General features: G+C 63.4%; 2 protein-coding genes across 4 annotated transcripts in view; both read left to right on the top strand.

The window, feature by feature from the left end:
• QSOX2 (quiescin sulfhydryl oxidase 2) overlaps nucleotides 1-6525 on the top strand; it is a 29322-nt gene extending 22797 nt beyond the window's left edge. The window contains exons 11-12 of the mRNA XM_066366686.1: nucleotides 2316-2504; nucleotides 4119-6525. Coding sequence (XP_066222783.1) covers nucleotides 2316-2504; nucleotides 4119-4624 — 695 coding nt within the window. The 3' untranslated portion in view covers nucleotides 4625-6525. The remainder of the gene's footprint in view (nucleotides 1-2315; nucleotides 2505-4118) is intronic.
• Nucleotides 6526-7793: 1268 nt separating this feature from the next.
• LHX3 (LIM homeobox 3) lies at nucleotides 7794-16076 on the top strand. Of its 3 annotated transcripts, XR_010749150.1 has the most exons (7): nucleotides 9769-9862; nucleotides 12168-12339; nucleotides 12917-13119; nucleotides 13776-13927; nucleotides 14021-14192; nucleotides 15022-15490; nucleotides 15802-16076. XR_010749150.1 is itself a non-coding variant. In XM_066366688.1 (6 exons), the coding sequence occupies exons 1-6, from the start codon at nucleotides 7908-7910 to the stop codon at nucleotides 15438-15440; spliced, it is 1206 nt and encodes a 401-aa protein (XP_066222785.1). In that variant the 5' UTR covers nucleotides 7794-7907; the 3' UTR covers nucleotides 15441-16076. The 3 variants fall into 3 exon arrangements, 2 of the variants coding, with proteins under 2 accessions (XP_066222785.1, XP_066222784.1); XM_066366688.1 differs by lacking the exon at nucleotides 9769-9862 and adding an exon at nucleotides 7794-7995 and having other exon boundaries at nucleotides 15022-16076; XM_066366687.1 differs by having other exon boundaries at nucleotides 15022-16076.
• Nucleotides 16077-21278: the final 5202 nt, after the last annotated feature.

Here is a 21278-nt window from a genome sequence, read left to right as displayed (position 1 = left end):
GAGCAAGAGCTGCCAGACTTTGAGTCACGTTGGATGATCCGGCACCAGAAAACAGCCCACTCAGAGTTGCCACATTTGGTGTCCTCTAAGACACCGAGAACCGTGCCGGTTTCTGCCCACTCTGGACTCCTGCGTGGACGCTCCCTGGTCTAGCGGGCTGTGCAGCGTGGGCAGCTGTGTGTTTCTCGCTGTCACTTTTGTACCCGCTGTGCCCACTGGTGCCCGAGTCAGAACTGGAGACTGGGCTCTCACAGGCCAGTGTGCTTCCAGTAAAGTCGTGAAAGGCTGTACAAGGACCTTCTGCGTAGCAGACCGACCCAGAGGCCTGGCTGGAAACCACTGCTTGAGGCTCTGGGCCTGGCAGTTTGGGTGGCTGTTTGGTTGGACCCACAGGTGCTCACCCGGCGGCGTGGCCAGTTGGTCTGGACTCAGAAGGTCCAAGTCCTGCTGTCCAGCCTGGTCCTCACCACACTTAGGAAGAAGCTCTCGGGGCCTCAGCCAGGGGCCCACGGCACCCTTCCCGCCCCATCCTGCTGGCCAGCTCGGCCCCGTCCACCCAGGCACGAGGTGGGGACGCGGAGTCCCGAGCAGAGGGCTGTGTGGCCATCTTTGGACATCTTTCCCACCCCCGCTCTCCTCAGGGACGCTGGAGTCCTCCTTCCCAGGGGTGTCGTGGGGGCGGAGGAGGTGGACATCTTTCCCACCCCTGCTCTCCTCAGGGACGCTGGAGTCCTCCTTCCCCGGGGTGTCGTGGGGACGGAGGTGGGTTTTCAGGCTGCAGACTCGGAAGAGTCCAACAGAAGGAAGCGCAGCGTGTGTCCAGGAGAAGCCTCGGCGTGCCTGGACACGGAGACGTCAGATGGGAGCGCGGCCCGTGAGCCGACTGCCCCACTCTGCGTCCAGGGCCACGGCTGTGTGGCCTCGTGTTCCTGGGCCCTGCCCTGGAGGGGGGTGTGCATGAGGCAGCAGGCTGGGCCGTCCCCAGGACACACAGGACACAGGACACACAGGACGGTGCGGAACCAGGCTGTGTCGGGAGGGCGGCACAGACGGGTGCACAGATGCCACATCTCGCCCTGCGGCGGCCTGAACCGCGGCGACACTGGAGCGTCTCCTGCGCAGAAGTGGGTCAGACGGAGATGTGGATTATGTCTTGGGAGGTTTTCCTCTCCTTAGTGCGCGTTTAAACCCCAGGGACTAAAAGCCTATGCGGCCTCTAATCCCACAGGTAGCTTTGTGCTTCTTGTCCACTTTAAAGATTAGGGAGGTCTGCGTGTGCGGCGCTTTGCTGGGGAAGAGAAAAGGAGGATTATGCAGGGGTGCGTGGCAGATGTCGGCCAGGGGCTGCCGGCCCCCAGCGGGGGGCCACAGGGCAAGACCCAGCCTGAGCGCGTGCCTGAAGCCGGGCGCACGGGGTGCTGCCAGGCTGGCCTAGAAATGCTCAGCCCGGAAGTCAGCGCAGCTCAGCTCGCACTTGCTCCGAGGGGAGGAAACGAGAGCACCAGGGTTAGTGACTGGTGAGGCGACGTCCCCCTCGGGCAGGCGGGCCTGTCGCATTGCTGTGGTCAGCAGAGCCACCACTGCAGGGCCCGTCCTGTGACGCAGACCGCCCTCAGGGCCCGCCCTCGGCTGACACGCTCAGTCTCAGAGCACGTCTTCTTTTTCTTTTCCCAGTTATTTTGCTGCTTTAGTGTCTTTACTGCTGACGCCTCATCTGTGACCCGCAGGTCTGTTCCTTGTGCTCCCAGCCGTCCCTCCCCGTGGTAGTGGTGAGGAGGCTGCTGGGCCCAGCCCCAGGCTGCCCCGCGGTTTTCTCAGGGTCCCGCGTGAGTGCGTGCTGGCTGCGGCTTCCTGAAACACACAGCGTGTTCACCGGCTCCTGCCCGTCAGCCTGTGTTTCCATGCGGGGCTGTCCACGGGCTGGGGGGCGCTGGGGCGTGCCCCTCGGAGAGCCGCAGCCTCCTGCAGGGGGCGTGTGGCCCCCGCCGCCCGGCCGTGCCCGTGCCACCCGGGGAAGACCAGCCTGGGCTGGCAGCACGCGCGGGCGCACACGCTAAGGCTGTGTTCACATTCGGGATTTCAAAGCAAAACCACCACGAACCCAGCAGCAGCCTTTGGGGTTGCTCGTGAGGCAGGAAATGTTGCGCCCGGGCTCTCGGGGCTGTGAAGGCAGAGCCTGGCGGGTGGTGCCGCTCGTGCCCCGGGGGCCGTGTGTCGCTGGGCTCCCGCCGCCCCCTCCTGTGTCTGCAGACGCACAGGCACCCGGCCCGTTCTGGCCCCGGGCCCCGCCCCACCCCGTGGCGTGCTCTCCGCAGGTTTTGAAGGCGACCCCCAGGCAGTGCTGCATACCATCCGGAGGTACGTCGGCACCTTCTTTGGGTGCAAGGAGTGCGGCGAGCATTTTGAGGAAATGGCCAAAGAATCCATGGATTCTGTGAAAACCGCAGACCAGGCAATTCTCTGGCTTTGGAAGAAGCATAACCTCGTAAACAGCCGCCTGGCAGGTGAGCAGAGGCCACGCGAGAGGCTGCTCCGTCCGCCTGCTTCCTGTGGGCACAGGCTGTGGCGCCCCGGCCCGCGTGGCACATGGCCCGCCCCGAGCAGACTGCTTCGTGCCACCGTGCCGTGTCCCTGAGTCCCTGCTGTCAGACTGTCCCCCTCAGGGCTTACGCCCCCCTGAGAGGCCTACGAGGCCCCAGTAAGATTGGCTGTGGAAGACTTGGATTATAATTAATTTTCAGAAAGGAATTTCAGTGTCGTTAAAATCTGCTCTCAGACGATAAGCCCAGCCCCTCAAAATGGCTTTGTTTAAAAAGACTAACGAGGGCACTATGTGTCTCAGCGTTAAGTAATTCAGACTGTCCCTAACTCAGCTCAGATTAAAATTAGGCTTAGAAATAATTCCACTGAGAAATAAGTCTTGATACAGGCGAATAGAAAACACCACTAAACTGTTGGTTTTTACTTAATCCACTGCATTATAGAAACATATTACAACTGAAGCACTAAAGAAAATTGGTTCTCTGCACTCGAGCTGCTGCCACAGCTCTGGCCATAGGGGCACAGCCCCGCCCATTTGCTGGGACACATCGCAGTCAGTGTGGACGTCCTGGATGCAGGGACGTCTGCAGCTCCAGTGTCAGCCCCCCATCTCTATCCCTGCGCTCCCCACGGGGGGCGGGGCGCAGCACGCAGCTCGGAAGCCTGCGGTGAGGCTGCCTCATGCTGCGGTAGAAACAGATTTCTGCGACTTGTGGCTCTCTCAGGGCCCGTGGTCTCCCAGCTCCACCTCTGGGCTGTGACCCAAATTCCTTGGAGGCCCCAGAAGCCAGGCCTGGACCTTCCTGCCTGGACAGTGTTGTCCTCAGCTCCAGCAGGTCCCCATTGGTCCCTGTGTGAGGCCCACAAACCCCAGAAGGCAGGGCCTGGGCCACCTGCTGGCCTCTTGAGCAGCACACAGCCTGTGTGACGATGTCTGCACACCTGTCAAGTGCTGGGGCCGTTTCTGTGTGTCACAGGGAGGTGGGGACGTCTACTTAGACCTGTGTGTGGTGCGGTTTGGTTTCGTGAGGAAACGTTTGCTACATGAGAGGGAGTGGGCAGGCCCGCTCGCGGCTGCCTCTGGGCAGCACGGGGCAGCTGTGCTCGTCTGTCTGCACGAGGTGGCTCTTAGCTTTTCCTGTGGGAAAACGGGGTTCCCTCCCAGAATAGTTCTTACCCTGCCGGAGAGGCCTCCACGAGCCCCGTGCCTGAACTGCTGTGGGAGAGATGGGGTTCTGGGGGCCGTGGGGCCATCAGCTTCCGCTGCACCTTAAGGGAAGCGTGGGCGGGGGCACGCCTCCAGGTCCACACGGCGGTGAGAGTGTGGCCGCACAGACTGGGCAGACAGGAGCTGGTGGGGCCAGCCCGGTGGCAGGGTTGCGTCTGGCCGGGGACCTGTCCGGGTGGAGGGGAGGAAACAGCATTTACTGAGGTGCTCTGAGGAAACAGGCTGCAGCCTGTGCGGGAGAGGCAGGGGTGCCAGGAGTCGGGGCGTCTGGCCCCTGCAGGGCGGTCAGTCACAGTGGAGGGGTGCGGGGCGCGGGGGGCCTCTCCACTGCTGCCTCTCTCCCCCCCAGGTCACCTGAGCGAGGACCCCAGGTTTCCGAAGGTCCCGTGGCCCACTCCCGACCTCTGCCCAGCCTGCCACGAGGAGGTGCGGGGCCTGGACAGCTGGAACGAGGGCCAGGTGCTGCTGTTCCTCAAGCGGCACTACGGCAGCGGCAACCTCGACCACACGCACGCCGCGGCCCTGGGGGGCGCAGGCCAGGCCGAGGGCCGGCAGGGCGGCCGGGCCTCCCCGGAGAGGCCAGGAGACCAAGGAGTCCAGAGCCTGCGTCCAGTCCACGTGCTGCCCTCCGCCCCTCGCCTGTCCGAGAGGGTGCGCCTGGCCCGGGGCGGGGCCCAGGGCCACAGGGAGGCCGAGGCGGCCGCCCCCGCCCTGGGGATGGGCTTCTCCAGCCTGGACATGAGCCTGTGTGTGCTGTTCTACGTGGCCTCCTCCCTGTTCCTGATGGTGATGTTCTTCCTGTTCCGGGTGCGGTCCACGCGGTGGAAGGTCCGGCATCACCACCTGCCCGTGTAGAGTGCGCAGGGCCGGGAGGAGCCCACGGCGCCGTGCTCCTGGTCAGGGGTTTGTGCATCACCACCCGCCTGTGTAGAGTGCCCAGGGCCGGGAGGAGCCCACGGCGTCGTGCTCCTGGTCAGGGGTTTGTGAACGCGGCAGCTCTGGGCTCGAGCCGGGGGGCTGTCTGCGTTCCTGGCTGCCTCGGTGGGCACCTTGGACAGACGGCAGCAGAGTGACCCCTGTGGTCTTACTCTGCAGGCCTCCACAGGCCAGGGAGCAGGACGCTCTGTGCCGCTTTCACCTCGTGTTTACTGACCCCGTCCCGTCCGCAAGGCCTCCTTTGGGGCTTGGAGAAAAACCCACCCACTCCCCACTGGGAGGCCCAGGGGGACTGACTGAACGCAGCCTGGACCCCGGACGGAGCAGCACCAGGGTGTGACTTTGCTGCTTTCAGGAAGTGACGCTGCCCCGTGGAGGGGACCTGGTGGTCGGAGGGGCGGGTGGGGCCCGTCTTGCTCTTCAGGGACAGTGCCTTTGCTTGTTGGTTACTCCGGTGACGACAGAGCGATCACTCCTGTCTGCCTGTGCTTCCCGGGCAGGTCGGGGAGCCCCTGCGACCTGAGGTCACAGTTCTCTCCGGAGCCCCTGTCCTTCCACCACATTCCTGCCAAACGAGACGCCCGGAGCCAGGGTGGGTGGTTCCAGGTGGTCTCTCGGGCGCCTCAGAGGCCAAACTTCATTTGCCTGGAGCTGCTCTATGAAGGGTCCTGTGTGGGCTTCCCCAGGCTTTAGTGATTGTGTAATGATCTTAGCAATTTACTTGTAAAACCCAGAACATTCGGAGGTAAGCGAAGATGTAAACAAGCAAACTGCCGGGGCGTTTCATCAAGACCCTCGTGCGGAAGCTGAGTGGTGCCTGTGCCTGTGCGTTTGTGCCTTTGTGTGTGTGCCCGTGCCTGTGCCCCGCGCATGTGCCCCTGGTGTGTGCCCTCTGCCTGTGCCCCGTGCCCACTGTGATGGTGGTCAGCAGTTCTCTCCACTTTGCCTGTTGTAGACTGACGTGCCCCCTCGCTGCAGTTGATGGCGAGGGTGTGATTGTAAGACCACTGTCCCCACGTCACTGGTCCAGCCTGGAGGGAAGGCACAGCTGGCGCCTCCACACTGTCATCAGCCGGCTCCCGTCTGAGTGGAGGGTGTGACCACGGCAGCGGGGGAGCCCTGCCGTCTGAGCCCGCTCGTCACGTCTGTGCCACAGGGGCTCCTTGTTGCTTGACACAGTTTTAAGCCCTAGAAGCTTCTGTTTTAAAACCCATGGACCTGTGTTCATAGCCCGTGTGTGCCTCAGTCATGGAAGACACCGTGTTGTCTCTCTTCAGCTCGAAAACGGGCAGATGGACACAGCTCAGGAGAGGATGCTTAGAGCCGTTCAGTGACCTGCCGTTAGGTGGCATCCAGTGTCCTTCTCTGCCCCCCAGTACGTTTCTGTGAGTGGTGCGCCATCCCCCATCCAGACCCATGTGACAGTGTTGTCTTGAAGGTTCAGAGTAAGTTCAGTTTGAGGTCAGCACTGCTGGGGGAGCACACTGACGGTGTCCGGTGTCCGGAGGGGCAGAGCTCTCACGGGCAGCACGCCGGGACAGCTGCGGAGAGGGTCCCCGCCGCAGCCCCTCAGAGCTGGGTGCTACCGTGCGCAAGATTTAAGGTCTATTTTCTAAAGCTGTAAGTATTGAGACAATGAATATAATAATGGGGTAATTTAAATGTATTTATTTTTAATGGAAGGATTTTGATGAAAAAGAAGCTGATTGACATGGGAACATCAGGGAAATTTCTTACCCACCAAGAAAGTGAACATTTTGTATTTAAATCAACTGTGATGTGCACATTTTAAAATAAAGAAATGTGAACGTTTGAAAAAACTGGAATTCTTTTGACAAGTGAGCCGGCAGAGACTGAGGCGTCGGCTGGGCGCAGAGCGGGCGTCCTTCCTCCTCAAGGTTCCGGGCTGCGTGCCCGAAGCTCTCGCGTTTCTCGTGCTGGACCAGAGGCTTCTGGGAGACAGCCCGGGGCGGGGGGGTGGTTTAAACAGCAGGTGGGCACTCAGCAGGGAGATGCGGGCAGGCTACGCCACAGGCACCCCTCGCCAGGGCCCCTTGGCCGCCCCGTGGTCCTGGAGCCTGAATGCCTCAGCCTGGGGGGCTAAGCACCTGTGGCTCTGACCCAACACTTCTGCTGCCTCGGTTCTGAACTGTTCCGGGTTCTCCTGCCCCTCCCTTGTCTCCAGTACAAGCCGTCCTGTTACGAATGAGAGTTCTGTAAGGTTTGTTCTGAAGGTGAGTCTGTAGGTCAGCTGGAACAGGTCCATTTATTAAATGCAACTTCATAAGACAAAACTATGTCTTAACACAGTATTTATTTTCACTTTTCCGTAAAATAAATATTGAAACATTTCCAAACCTACCGAACCTATCGTTGGTAACCAGGGGCTGCCCGTAGTTGTGTGCAGCTCAGAGGGAGACCTGTCTGTCGGCTGCAGTTTCTGCGGCCACACTGGCTCAGCCGGTCTGCGGGCAGGCTGGCAGGGCACCCCTCCCTGGCTTTGCCCGGGTCCCCTCTCCCAGGGAGGGCACTGACAGCCCCCTTGGTGTGCCACCTGGGCAGAGCATGGGGCAACCAGGGGTAGTGCTGGCCAGCAGCCCGAGTCTGCATGATAAGGGTCAGTGACTGCTCTGCTAGGCCTGGGGTCCTAGGACTCCCTGCCCTGAGTTCTGAGTAGCTCCTGTTGGGGGGGCACCCCTCAGGCCCTTCCCGCCGCCCTGGGCAGTGGAGCTATGGCCTTATACACGGGAGGTTGAGCGTTGGGGAGGTTGTAAGTACAGGTGGTTTCTCAGGCGAGTGTCCAGTCATGGCCTCTGAGCAACACCTGGAGCCTGGGGGGGGGGGGCTGCGCCGAGTCCAGTGGGGTGGGAGGGGCCCCCTCAGGCCTGTGGCCTGAATGGAGCTCACCGTGCAGCCAGCCCTGCCTCGGACGTGGCCCAAGCCCAGGGCGGGGAAGTGCGTAGGCAGGAGGGGAGAGGCAGGAGGCGGGTCAGGGGACCGAGGATGGCCGGGGGCGGGGGCGCGGGGAGGCGGGCACGCACAAGCCTCTTTCAGCACCGCGGACAGCGCCTGGACACACGGGCTCCGGGCGCGCTGGCTCCGACGTGGACGCAGGCCTTTGGGTGCTCTGAACCCGCCAGGGGATCGTGGAAGAGCCTCTCCAGCCAAGCTCGGCCTGGCCCGGCCCGGCCTGGCGGCAGCAATGCTACTAGAAACCGAGAGCGAGCACAGCCGAGACAGGCCTGGGGCCCCCGCGGCCGCTGCTGTCTGCACCTTCGGCGGAACTCGGGGTAAGAGCCCCAGCAGGCCCTGGACCTCCAGCCGGAGCAGAAGGGCTCCGAGGGGGGAAACGGCGAGGGTCACAGAGGCAGGCAGAGGGACACTGGCAGGAATGCACAGCATGCATGGAGGGCAGCGAAGCAAGGAGAGTCTGAGAGGCCAGGCCTCGGAGGGCGGGGGAAACAGGAACACGAGGGAAGGGGAGGAAAGGAGGGCCCCGGGCTCCCGCCACGGTGCAGTGAGTGATTTGGGAGCCTGGACCCAAGAGCCCCAGAACAGGAGCCTCGCAGGCACTGCTGGGCCAAGAGGTGGTGCAGATTGGGTCCAAGTCCCTCCAGACACCCATGCTCCTCAGCTCCCACACAGCCCAGCCTGGACCTCCCCCCCAGCCCAACAGCTCAGCACCTGAACCCCTAGGCTGGGTCTCCCGCCTGAACCTCCTTCCCCAGTGGGCACGCAGTTGCCGGGCATTGGGAAATAATGGAAGCATTGTTGGCAGGCTGGCCAGATGCCGAGCGCAGCGCGTGGGGCCACCCCCTCCACCCTCTGCCCACCCTCCCACCCTTTCCCCAGGCAGACCAGACATGGCCCCTCTCCGGCAACCGATACTCAGCACTCAGCACCCACTGGGCTCCAGGGCTGGGGCGCCCGTGCCCTGTTCCGGGTGACAGTGCAGTGTGAAGGGCTGCATGCTGGCTGCAGGCACCTTTAATCCAAGCAGACTGCACAGATCTGGTGGCTGGCAGCAGAGGGGAGCAGGGGAAGCCAGACCGTCCTGTGGGACCCCCCAGGTGGAGGACCTTGAGGTGGCATTAACCGGCTAGTCCCCTGGCACTTCCTGGGGCCCCTGCCCTCTCCAGGTTCCACACTGCTGTGTCCTCGCTGTGGGTGACTGCGGGGGGCAGGCACTGGCCTGTGGCCAGGGGCAGCTTTCTACATGCAGGACGGGTGGGCTCCTGCTGGCTCACCTGTTTGAACGGGGGCAGGATGTTGGGAGACCAGGCACAGGGGCTGCGTTCTATGCGAGCTGGGGTGCTGAGGGTGGAGGGGAAGTGAGTTCGGATCCCTGGCTTTCCCAGCTGGGTCCCTCCTGACCTGGAGTCTTGCTGCCTGGCCAGCGGAAGAGGACACTGGGTTTTCCTCTGGACAGTTGCTCTCCTTCCCTGCACCTACTCAGAGAGGAAGTTCCAACGGTGGAGTCCAGAAGCTGGTCAGAGCCAGGAGGGCTGAGGTCATCTGGCTCCTGGTGGCTTCTCTAGCCCTTGGGTGCCACACGCACCCTCTCTGGGTCTTGAGTAGCGTTCGTGCAGACGAGCCGTTGTCACCAAGTTCCAGGTCCAGATCTTGAGTCCGAGCCTAAGCGGCCGTAAACGCGTTCCCTCCCTGGCTCTTCTCCCAGGACTCCACAGCCTGTTGGGCTTCCGCGCTGGAGTCCAGGTCTCAGCCGTGCCCGCAGCGCAGGGACAGGACGCGAAGAGCCGGGCTATCGCCCGCGGGCAGCCCCCGCCCTCCGGCGGGTCCCCGTCCCCGCGCAAAGGCGAGCGGAGTGGGCGGAAGCCCCCGCGAGCCTCCGAGCCCCCGGCCCCGCCCCGCGCCGCAGCCCCGCCCCCACTCTGCTCCGCCCCCCGCGCGGCCGAGTCTCGGGGCCCCAGGGCGGCCCGTGGGCGCAGCGCCCAGCAGCGCAGGGAGCCGCTCGGACGCCACCGGGGCCACTGAGGCCGTGGCTTCGCTGGGCCCCGAGAAAGTTTGGGGCCGAATTGCGGCGACGCCGGGCAGGGAGACCCATGGAGGCGCGCGGGGAGCTGGGCCCGGGTCGGGAGTCGGCGGGCGGCGACCTGCTGCTGGCGCTGTTGGCGCGGAGGGCGGACTTGCGCGGAGGTGGGTGCTCAGAAGCCCGCGGCTGCCCCGGAGAGGGTACCCCCCCCAGGAGTCCCAGAGGTCCACGGGACCCGGGGGACCCGGGGTGGGGGAATGGGTTCGAGGGCCCCAGCTCGTCCCCACCTGGGCGCCGCAGCAGCAAGTTTGCGTCGGCGCCTCTGGAACGTTGTTGTCGGGTGTGTGTATTTCATGGCGTTGCCCTGTTCGGACCGGGCACCCTCCGGGTCCCAGGACCGGTTTGGGAAAAGCCCTGTCCGCGATCGGGAGAGTGTGCAGAGATCCGCGGGGAGCCCAGTGCCACGGGGCAGGAGGACCCCCAAGAGGACAGCCCCCCTTTAGACTCGTCACTCTTTCCTGGGAAGAGAGCCAGGCGTCGGAGCCACGGTGGAGCTGGACCCTCATCCGTAGATCACCCCCAGTTGGTCTCGCGTGGGCACCCCCACGCACCTGCTCTGTGGGCCCACTCTGGCTGGTCGGCCGGACCTTTCCACAGTGAAGCCTGCAACTTCCTGGTGACCCCGGTCTCGCCTCCGGCGCTCTGGCTCCCTGGGAATAGTCGGGACCCTTCTCCGCGGGCTCCGGGGCTGGCGGGACTCCCGGGATGGAGCCCGAGGCAGCGTGGCGCGCTGGGGACTGGCAGGACCAGGCAGGTGGGGTAGGGGTGACACCCAGGCTGTGGGGTCTCAGCCTTCCCCACTTATTTATTTATTTTCTGACGGTTCTTGGGAGGGGTTGGCCGCAGGGGCTGTGAGGAAGGGGTGGGAGGGCGGAGCGGGAGGGCGGGCGGGGAGGCGGGCTCGCGGGCGCCGGCTCCGGAGAGCTGGCCGGGAGCGAGCGGGCGGGCGGCCGGGCGGCCGGGCGCACGGCTCTGCTGGGCCCCACCGGCGCTGAGGGTAGGAGGCCCCGCCGAGGCTGGAGCCGCCATGCAGCGTAAGGCCCGGGGCGCCAGGGTTCGGCGGGGAGCGCGAGGGCGCGGCGGGAGCGAGCGGCTTTTCTTTGCCGGAGGCGGACTTGCGGGGAAAGGCGGGCACGGCCGGGGCGCTGTCCGGGCCGCGGTGCTGAATAGCGCTGCACGGGGACTGTCCCGCCGTCCTCTGTACGTAGCTGTCCTCGCCGCTCTGCCATCGCCACCCACGGTGCGAGCTGGGGACACCCAGCGCATCCCCACAGTCCTCACCCGGGGCCGCGGGTTTGCCCCACACGGGACCGCGTTCTCCGCGGGTCTCCCGCCGTGGCGGGAGGGAGGTCGATCCCGATTCTGTCGCCCCAGTGAGGTCGTTCTCCCGTCTTCCCACCTGCTGCCGGCCGGCCTGGAGCCGAGGGTTCCTGGGCCAGCCAGGTGAGCACGGTGAGGTGGGTGCCGTATCTGCGTAGGTACCAGCTGCTGCTCGCGGCTCTCTTCTCTCTGGGAGATCTTCTCTGAGTTAACAGGCAGCCCTCACCCCGTGAACACCCTGTACGGCTCCTCGTGGACCCAGGGCTCCTGCAGGCCACCTCTCAATTTCCCCAGCCTGGTTTGCCCGAGGCCTGCGGCTCCAGGGTGGCAGGACCGGAGAGAACCGGATGTTGGTGTATACGTGGCTGTTGTGTGGCAGGGCAAACCGCCTACTGTGTGCTCAGGCACCCATGCTTGAGTGTGAGGACAGTGGGTCCATTTGTCCAGTCCTCTTACAAGTTACCCCCCCCCCCCGTGGCCGTCCAAAGGTGGGGAGGGCATTCATTTTTACCTTGCTGACCTGCAGACTGGGCCACGCCTGGGGCTGGATGACACAAGGAGCCTCCCTCTCACCACCAGATGTTTAATTGTGCAGGTGATGAGGGTGAGTGGGTGGTGGGTGCTCCGGGGCCCGTGTGCCTGGCCTCCAGGTAACGTAAGGACTCCTTGTCCAGCTCTGCCTCCAGGCGAGCACCCGGGTTTTCATTTTACTCAACGTGCACCTCGTTTTGCAGGGAGACCTCCCCCCACACACCCACGCACACACACACACTGGGACTATTTTGTCATTAATGGTATCTGGCCTAATGGAATGGCTTGGCACCTTCTTGCTCTCGGGCACACTTCTAACCCTATTTCAGTTTCCCTGAGTTTTAGCTGCAGGCTGGCTGTTCAGCGTCCCTGCCGGGATTCCCTACACTCGGGGAGCCAGGCGGCCCCCTCACGCTGGCCGGGGAAGAGGATGTGCAAGGCAGGGGGTCTCGCTCCGCTCCGCAGCCCTGCGTCCTGGGGCCTGGGGTGGGAAGGTGTCCGGATGCTTCCAGCTCTGCTGGCCGGGGCTCCTGACCATCGCGGCCCCTCCCCTTGCAGAGATTCCGCTGTGTGCCGGCTGCGACCAGCACATCCTGGACCGCTTCATCCTCAGGGCTCTGGACCGCCACTGGCACAGCAAGTGCCTCAAGTGTAGTGACTGCCACACGCCGCTGGCCGAGCGCTGCTTCAGCCGCGGGGAGAGCGTGTACTGCAAGGACGACTTCTTCAAGTGAGCCTGGCTGCCAGCCGGGGACGCGGTGGGGCTGGGGTGGGGAGGGTCACCCGCTGGGGACCCCGACTCTCCAACGACCAAGCCAGGAAACCCCGGAAGACCTGTCTGTCACCCAAGCAGGGCATGCCGGGGCCTCTCCGTGGGTGCTGGGTGCGGCTCGCACGTCCACGCGTTATATATTTTACGTAATTAATTTCTTCTTAAATCGTGGAAGCCGTCGATAAAAAGGATAACTCCACGTTTGTAGAGCCGTTGGACTTCCTCCCTCTTAGTTTTGGTCTTGTTTACGTCTTTCATGCCGGGGGAGGAAGGTCGCCTTCCGGGCTAAGGCCTCTGAGGCGTTCACGTTCCCGGTGACGCACGGAGGACACTGCGCTCCCCGGACCCTGGGGTCGCCTCTCCGTACTCTGCAGGGCTCTAGAGCCGCTGCTTCGGGGCCGGCGACCAGGGGCAGAGCCCGCGAGCCTCCCTCCCGGCACCGCCCGGCGCTGTGCGCGCTCGAGGCTCCTGCTCCCGCTCGCGGCGAAGGAGCCGCCCCGGCGCCGCGCTCAGCCGCGCCCTGTGCGTCCCGCAGGCGCTTCGGAACCAAGTGCGCCGCGTGCCAGCTGGGCATCCCACCCACGCAGGTGGTGCGCCGCGCCCAGGACTTCGTGTACCACCTGCACTGCTTCGCCTGCGTCGTGTGCAAGCGGCAGCTGGCTACGGGCGACGAATTCTACCTCATGGAGGACAGCCGGCTGGTGTGCAAGGCAGACTACGAGACGGCCAAGCAGCGAGGTCAGCGGGAGGGCGACGGTCGCCCGGGCGGGGCTAGGCGCCCCTGAGGGCGGACCTGGGGGGCGCGCAGGGGTCCCCCCGCCAGCGCCCGCGGGGAAGTGCTCTCACCACCCGGCGCGGATTCGAGCGCCTCCCCTCCCGGCTGGGGCGCTGCGGGCACCCACACCCCGGGCTTCGGGGCCGGGCCGGGCGGGAACAGTTCCCAGACCCGCTCCGGGGAAGCCGGGGCCTGGGGTCTCTGCGGCCGCCTCTCTCAGGAGCGCAGTAAGGCCGGTGGGAATTTGGCAGTTATCGCCCCTCGTCTGAATTATCTTTCTAAATCCTTGACCGTGAAAACCCGGTTCTACCCACACTCTTAAAGAGGACCGGGGAGCTGGCACCTGCCGGTGGGAGGCCGAGCCCGGAGGCGCCCGCGATCGGGGGCCGCGAGTGTCTAACCAAGGCCGCGGAGCCGCCCCCTCCGCCCGGGCCCAGGCTCTCTCCCGGGTCCCCAGCGCCCGCGCGTCCCGCGAAACCCTTGCGGCCGCGCAGCCCGGGCGGTCGGTCCTTGGGGGTTGGAGCTGAGGGGCCCCGAGTCCCAGCGCGCGGAACGGGCGGGAGCGGGCGCCGGGCGGCCGGAGAAGCAGGTCCGACCTCACGGCTCCCCCGCGGCGCAGAGGCGGAGGCCACGGCCAAGCGGCCGCGCACGACCATAACCGCCAAGCAGCTGGAGACGCTCAAGAGCGCCTACAACACGTCGCCCAAACCCGCGCGCCACGTGCGCGAGCAGCTCTCGTCGGAGACGGGCCTGGACATGCGCGTCGTGCAGGTCAGCGCCCCGCGCCGCCCGCGCGCACCCGCGGCCACCCCGCCGGCCGGGCCGGGCACCTCACGGGCACCTCACGGGCACCCCCCTCCCCAGGTCTGGTTCCAGAACCGTCGGGCCAAGGAGAAGAGGCTCAAGAAGGACGCGGGCCGGCAGCGCTGGGGCCAGTATTTCCGCAGCATGAAGCGCGCTCGCGGCGGCTCCAAGTCGGACAAGGACAGCGTCCAGGAAGAGGCGCAGGACAGCGACGCCGAGGTCTCCTTCACCGGTACGCGCGGGCCAGGGGCGGCCGCTGCCCGCCTCGCGGACCCCAACTCCCGCACCGTGGAGCGCGGGCAGCCGCGGGTCCGGAAGAACCTTGGGTTGGCTGGTTTCGGGGTGCCTCCAAATGTGAATTTCCTAGTCAGTGCCCTCGTTAGCTTTATTTTTTAAAATTAATTCACTTGTAGATTTTTGTCCCCCTCCTTAAGCCCTGTAGGCGTGCTACTCAGGACCCCTGCTCTTCCCTGACAGGGGACAGAACCCCTGTGCCCCCCCATCCTCTAGTGAACTTTCTTATGGGGAGAGGGGTCCAGACCCACTGTCGGGCTCCCTGACCTTGCGGTGATTTTTGGGAAAGTTGGCAGCACAATTTGGGGGTGATTGAAAAGTCCTGGCTGCTTGGTGATGGGAGGGCCCCCCTTTCCTCTGTGGGACCCCATGACCTCATTGTCCTGCACCAGGGGATCCCCAAACCATCCTTAATACCCATCCATCCAGAGACTGGGGCTGCGCTGTAAACTTAAGCTACTCACCCAGCCCCTCTGGGCCTCCAGTAACTGGTCTGCAAAACGCAGGTGGGGGTGTCTGAGCCACCCCTCCTCAGGCGGCCGTGGGGACTGCCCTGGAGCCCTGGGTTCAGACAGCGCTGTTTCTGTTACCATCCCATCAGGGAACCCCCACTCCTTAGACGGCCAGCCGGCAGGGACCGAGCTGAACAAAAGCAGGGGTGGAGGGGTGGACAGAGGTCAGTGGGAGCCCAAGAGAGACTTGCGCTGACCTGCTGGGTGACGTGGAGGAGAGCAGGCAGTGACCGCCACCCTCTGCTTCCGTTGCAGAAGAGCCATCCATGGCCGAGATGGGCCCTGCGAACGGTCTCTACGGCAGCCTGGGGGAGCCCACCCCGGCCTTGGGCCAGCCCTCGGGAGCCCCAGGCAGCTTCCCGCTGGAGCACGGAGGCCTGGCGGGCCCAGAGCCATACCGTGAGCTGCGCCCTAGCAGCCCCTACGGTGTCCCCCCGTCCCCGGCTGCCCTGCAGGGCCTCCCTGGCCCCCAGCCCCTCCTCTCCAGCCTGGTGTACCCAGATACCGGCCTGGGCCTCGTACCCACAGGGGCCCCGGGGGGGCCTCCGCCTATGCGGGTGCTGACAGGGAACGGACCTAGCTCTGACCTGTCCACGGGGAGCAGCGGGGGCTACCCCGACTTCCCCGCCAGCCCTGCCTCCTGGCTGGATGAGGTGGACCACGCCCAGTTCTGACTGAGGCTCCCGGCTCCACTGAGCACAGAGCCTGGAGGGTCCTGCCCACGGTGAGTGCCGCCCCTGGCTGGGCGGCCTGGAGCCGAGCTCTCCGTGCCCGGAGCCCTGCACCTCTGCGAGAAGCAGGTGCCACCAGCGGGGGACAGGATGAGGGCGTCGAGGGAAGGCTGCTTTCTGTGGAATGTCCAGTCCGCAGCCCTCATCCTTGGGGCAGGGACTGACTGCCCCCTCCTCCGACACAGGGCTGGCCCGCCCGGGGGCTGTCCAGCTAGCCTTGTTTTGTAAAGCCGACTTCTCCTTTTATGACCAGTTAACTGAGGGCTTGCTGCTGACGCTAGACATGAAATGTCACCCCACCTAGGCCAGGCCATCACTGGGGGCCTCTCCACAGCCCAGATCAGCACAACCAGGCTGGAAGATGCTCTAATTTCCAAACTTAAAAAAAAAGAAAGAGATACTACTGATGCTTTCGTTTCTGAGCTCTACCTGCTGAGCTGTGTAGTGCCCAGCCCCCACTGGTCAGAGATGGGCCTCCTCTGTCCAGGTGGAAGGCGGCAGTGGGCGGGACACAGCTGTGTCCTTCCTGCTCCCTCTGGGGGCCTCCCTGACACCAACCCCCACCCTCCTCGGGAGCCTCCTCACCCTCTGCAGGGGGTGGGAGGGGGGGCATGGGGCTCTATTTCTGTCCTTTCTCACTGAAGCTCCCTCTCAGCGCTGATTAAGTTTTCATCCCTCCCCCCAATCCCAGCCACCACCACCCCCCCAGGCCTCAGCGTCCAGGCCACACCCAGCCCACCCATTTCCGTTGCCAAACAGCCCCTGGCCCCCCTCCCCAAGCTGCCTCTAAACTGCCCGAGGGCGGGGCGTCAGCTGGAGAAGGCTGGGGGCGGGGCTCCTCTGGGACGGGCCCGCCTCCTCGGTCAGACATTCTGCGGCCACGGTCCCCGGACACAAAGACTGGCCGCGTGTGAGTCCAAGTCGTTCCTGCGAATCTGTGTCCCCCCCCCCCCCAAGCGACCTGTTGGTTCTGTGACTGTCCTGTGTCTTTTTTTTTTTTTTTATTCTGTGACCATCAGCTTTTTCCAAGACTTCAATAAATTTGTCAGTTGCTATCTATTGTTTGGAAGGTCCTTGTCTAGAGCGAGGCCGGGGCACCAGCGGAGGAGGGGCGCCCTGGGGTAGAGGGAGGCTGTGTTGGAGTAGCTGCTGGCTCTTCGCCAGGGGTGCCCCCCCCGCCCCCCACCCCCACCCCGTGTAAGTTGGGTCCTCTGTCCCCAGATCTTGACCAAACTTCCAGGCACTGTTAGGGGATGTAGGCAGCAGACTGTGATGTCTGTGGGGAGGGGCGGGGGCCCCAGCCTGGGTCCCTGAGAAGAGGAAGGGCTGGGGGCATAAGACAGAAGAGGACAGAGCACAGCTCGCAGCTTGGAGCTGGCACCGTGGGCGGTGGAAGGGCTGTGATGCTGGAGTCCGCTGGGCAGGAGATCTGGGCACAGGCTCGTGGGGGTCTCTCCAACTTCGATCCCCAATCCCAGCGGTCCAGTCACTCGCTGTGTGACCCCAGGCACACAGGGAATCGCGAGCCTCGGTGAGACTAGGGGTGCAGGGGTGTTGGGGCTGCCGAGGGCAGTTGGTGCCTGCCGGGCAGCCCCGAGGGGGGGTTATAAATCCCCGGCCCCGCCCCCAGGCCGCGGGGACGTGCTCGGCGCTGACAGGTTAATAAAGTGCTAAGTGTCCCCGCGGGGCCTCGGCCAGTTCGCAATTCCCGCCTGGCTCGCTGCAGCTGCGGCGCGCGCGCGGGGATGACCCGAGCCGGGGCACCCGGTCCCTGGCCCGCCCCAAGCGCGCAGGCCTGGCAGCTGGGGCTCCGCGGGCCACACCCAGCTCACCCCGCCGTTGACTGCAGAACCTCCCAGCCTCGGTTTCCCCGTCTGGGCAAAGCCGGTGGCTCCAGCATTGTGTCCGCCCTCGTCCCCCCCCCCCCCCCCGCAGGCTCCACCCCTGGGGTCCTGCCCGGCCTGGCGGACCTGGACCCGGACAGGACGAGCCGGCTGGGGTCCCCCCGCCCTGTGGGGTAGTGGGGCAGACCTCAAGCAGAGAGGAACTCAGACCGCGGGAGGCAAAGGGAAGAAGGCCAACGCCCACAGACCCAGGGCCCCTTCTGGAGGGGTCACCTGGAGACCACCCCTTGTTTCCCGCTAAGAACCCCGTTTTAGCCAGGTGGAGCTTCTAGGCGCACGTGGGTGTCCCCCTAGAACGCGGGGTTCCCTGAGCCAAGTGGACGGAGGTGCCTAGCTCGCGGCCAGGGGTTGGGGCCTGGTGGGAGAAGGGCGGTCCTCGCGGATGAGTACCCACTCAGGAGGGAACCCGCCCGACGCCCGCGTCCTGGGCTGAGGGTCAGGGAACCGAGCCGGGAAGGGCGCTGCGAAGCGGTGGGCACGGTCTGCTGGGGCCGGGGTCCTGCGAGCGCACGTGCTGCTGCGTTGTGCCTGCCCGTTTGGGCGAGAGGGAGGGACCCGGCTCCGGGCAGGGGGCATCCCGTTTGGAAGCGGGACCCACCGGGCTTGTTAACTTTTTATTTCTTTTTATTGGTTGATTGATTTTAGACAGAGAGGAAGGGAGAGAGAGAGAAGCATTCATTTACCGTTCCCCTTATTTATGCATTCCTTGGTCACTTCCCCATGTGCCCTGACCAGGGATGGAAGAGGGGAAACCTTGGTGTTTGGGGAGGGCATTCTAACCCACTGAGCTAACCCACCAAGGTGCTCTAACCCACTGAGCTAACCCCACAAGGCAGGGCTTATTAACTTTTGAATTCCCCAATCAATCGATCGATCGTGTTATATTATCACACATAAATACATGAACAATACGAAGAATGATTTAATATTCATTATTACTTTAAAATTTTTTACTTATTCAGTTTTAGAGAGAGAGAGAGAGAAGGGGGAGGAGCAGAAAGCATCAACTCCCATATGTGCCTTAATCTGGCAAGCCTGGGGTTTCGAACCTGCGACCTCAGCATTCCAGGTCAACGCTTTATCCACTGTGCCACTAACAGGTCAGACTTTTGACTTCTTTCTTTTTTAAATATAAAAAGACCTCTTTATTTTTAAATTTTATTTTTATTTATTCATTTTAGAGAGGAGATAGAGACTGAGGGAGGGAGAGAGAGAAAGAGAGAGAGAGAGAGAGAGAGAGAGAGAGAGAAAGAAAGAAAGAAGGGGGGAGGAGCAGAAAGCATCAACTCTCATCTGTGCCTTGACCAGGCAAGGGCAGGGTTTGTTTTTTGTTTTTTTTTAAGATTTTATTTATTCAATTTTCAGAGAGGAGAGAGAGAGAGAGAGAGAGAAAGGGAGGAGCAGGAAGCATCAACTCCCATATGTGCCTTGACCAGGCAAGCCCAGGGTATCGAACAGGCGACCTCAGCATTCCAGGTTGAAGCTTTATCCCACTGCACCACCACCGGTCAGGCAAGGGCAGGGTTTTGAACCTGCAATCTCAGTGTTCCAGGTGGACGCTTTATCCACTGCACCACCACAAGTCAGGCAAGACCTCTTTTCTTTAAAACATAACATTTGTATTGAGGTAAAAGCTCAAAGGACCCTCCCAAATCAGAGACACCCCCTCTGGCCCTGAGAGCAGGGGACACTCCCACCCCACCCTTCTGCCTCACCTCCCTCTTTACCATCTGACACAGAACCGTTCCCCTCAGATGGGGCCAGGACAGGGTGGGCGTCCAGACCCCTGGGACTTGCCCGTTTGAGTTAACAAGACGATGAATCACTGGGTTTTCAAGAGGAATCTGCCCGGAGGCTGAGTCCCAGGGGCTGTAATGATCAATTCTGTAAGCCCATAATTGTTCAAATTACTCTGAGCCACATAAAACATTAATTTTAAGAAATTTAATAGAAAAAAAGCTCTTTAAATCCGCAACGAGATAAATGGTGCCCAGCATGGCGACCTCTTCCATACCTTGGTGACATTGAATAATCTGAAAGTTATTTACATTTTCATTCTTCGTGGGAGATGTTGACAAGCTTTTGGCCGTGGGCGAGGTGTGCGGGGAGAGGGGGGATTGGGAGCGCCCCCTCCCCCCTAATTAATGGGGAAGCAGTGACTTCATAAGCAGAATTGTCATCCGTCTGCACAACCCGCAGTGACGGCACCCATCCCTCCGGGGAGCTGATGCAGCGAGGTTCATTTTTTATCATAAAAATATTCCCTCCTGACCACCGAGCCCCTCTCGGCATTCGAGAAGCAGATGTCCGGGGGCCGTCGCACGGATGGAGCCCAAGGCCAGACCTGGGGGAGACCCATGGATCTGCAGACCTGCCTCCCGGACGCCCGTGCTGCGAGTGTGTGCACGCGCTCGTGTGCGTGTTCCAGCAGGCGCGGAGGTTGTCCCTGAGGGTGACACACAGACACACACTCAGCCTTCACCCCCTCTCACTGCACGGGGTCCCCAGAGACCGTCCAGGTAAGTAAGAGGGCTCAGTCAGCTTGCTGACCGGGAGGAGCTGGAGGTCCCCGGACTTGGCTGCGTCCCTGCGTCCCTGCGTCCCTGCGTCCCTGGGCCCCAGCCGAGACTGGGGGTGGGAGGGGCCCGGGATCCGGGCTGAGTCCTGCCTGGGGGTCTTCCGGGACTTGGCTGAGCCGGGTGGGCACCGAGGAGGAGGAGGAGGCGGGGGCTCGAGGAAGTGGGCCGTGCCCCGGCTCCCCGCTGTGTGACCTCGGGCAAGTCGCTCAACCTCTCCAGCCTGCCAAGCGCCCGGAGCCCAGCCTCCTCCGGGTTCCCGTGAGGCTTACGGAGGGAAAGCCGCCGCAAACAGGAACCTCAGCTTCCGAGGGCAGAGCCCGCTCCTGGCGCCGAGCACCCAGAGCCCGCCAGACCTGCGCGCCCTCGAGACGCGGCCAGAACCCCGCGCTCTGTGCCAGCACGTGTGTCCACCCCCACGCGCTCACACGTGGGCACGCTCCCCGCTCTCAAGTCTCATGCCTGCACACACAGCTCACACTCACATGCACGCCCCACCCCTACTCCCCCCAGGGCAAGGGTATGGGAACCCTGGTGGCTGGGGAGGGTCCTCCCTGGGGAGGGGGGCTCCTGTCCATCGTCACAGAGGCCAAAGGCCCCTCAGCCTCCTGCGGTGGGTGAGGTCAGCTGCGACTTGCCCCGAGGCAGGGGGAGGGTAGGCCGAGCCCTTCCGGACCTGTAGGGAAACCCTGCTTTTGTGCTGAGGTCCTGTGGGGGCTGTTGTCCTCACTGCTGCCACATGGATGTTCCCAGTCGAGGATTCCTCTGGCCCAGGCGCCAGGGATGGGGGACCCCGCCAACATCAGAGCTGGCTCGTGTACCCCTGCCCTGCTGTGCCCAGTACCTGCCCCACAGAGGGTGGGTCAGCAGAGGGTAGGCAGGGTCCAGTGGCAGGAGGTGATGAGCCCATGGTGCTCCTAAGGGCTCCTCAGGGAAGCCATCGTCCTGTCCTCACACCTGAGGTCCCGAGGCCTGGGACCAGACTGTCACTCAGCACCCCTGGAGGCCTGGTTGTCCTCATCCTGGTCAACAAGACTCCGTTTTCCTAATGACACACCTGGGTCATTACCATAACAGAGTCAGAACTACCTCAAGAGGGTCCTTCACACACACACACACACACACACACACACACACACAGCATGGCTACAGTGACAATAAGAACAAGACTTGGTGAGGGCAGGGAGACATCAGAATCCTGGGTGCTGCCGGGGGGCTGGGGGGACAGATAGAATTACTCTAGGACCTGGCAATTCCACCCCGACCCGAAGGAGTCGAAACGGGGACTCCAACCCATACCC

The sequence above is a fragment of the Saccopteryx leptura genome, chromosome 2, assembly GCF_036850995.1.
Source record: "Saccopteryx leptura isolate mSacLep1 chromosome 2, mSacLep1_pri_phased_curated, whole genome shotgun sequence".
Taxonomy (NCBI): Eukaryota; Metazoa; Chordata; class Mammalia; order Chiroptera; family Emballonuridae; genus Saccopteryx; species Saccopteryx leptura.
Note: the sequence above shows the minus strand (reverse complement) of the source record. Positions and strands in the feature narration are given on the sequence as shown.

Bases quoted from the DNA above. Each gene is read 5' to 3' on its own strand.
- LHX3 (XM_066366687.1), top strand. From the start codon at position 9,769: ATGGAGGCGCGCGGGGAGCTGGGCCCGGGTCGGGAGTCGGCGGGCGGC. The intron at 13,928-14,020 runs GTCAGCGCCCCG...CCCCCTCCCCAG, and splicing joins TGGACATGCGCGTCGTGCAG to GTCTGGTTCCAGAACCGTCG. The intron at 14,193-15,021 runs GTACGCGCGGGC...CTTCCGTTGCAG, and splicing joins CGCCGAGGTCTCCTTCACCG to AAGAGCCATCCATGGCCGAG.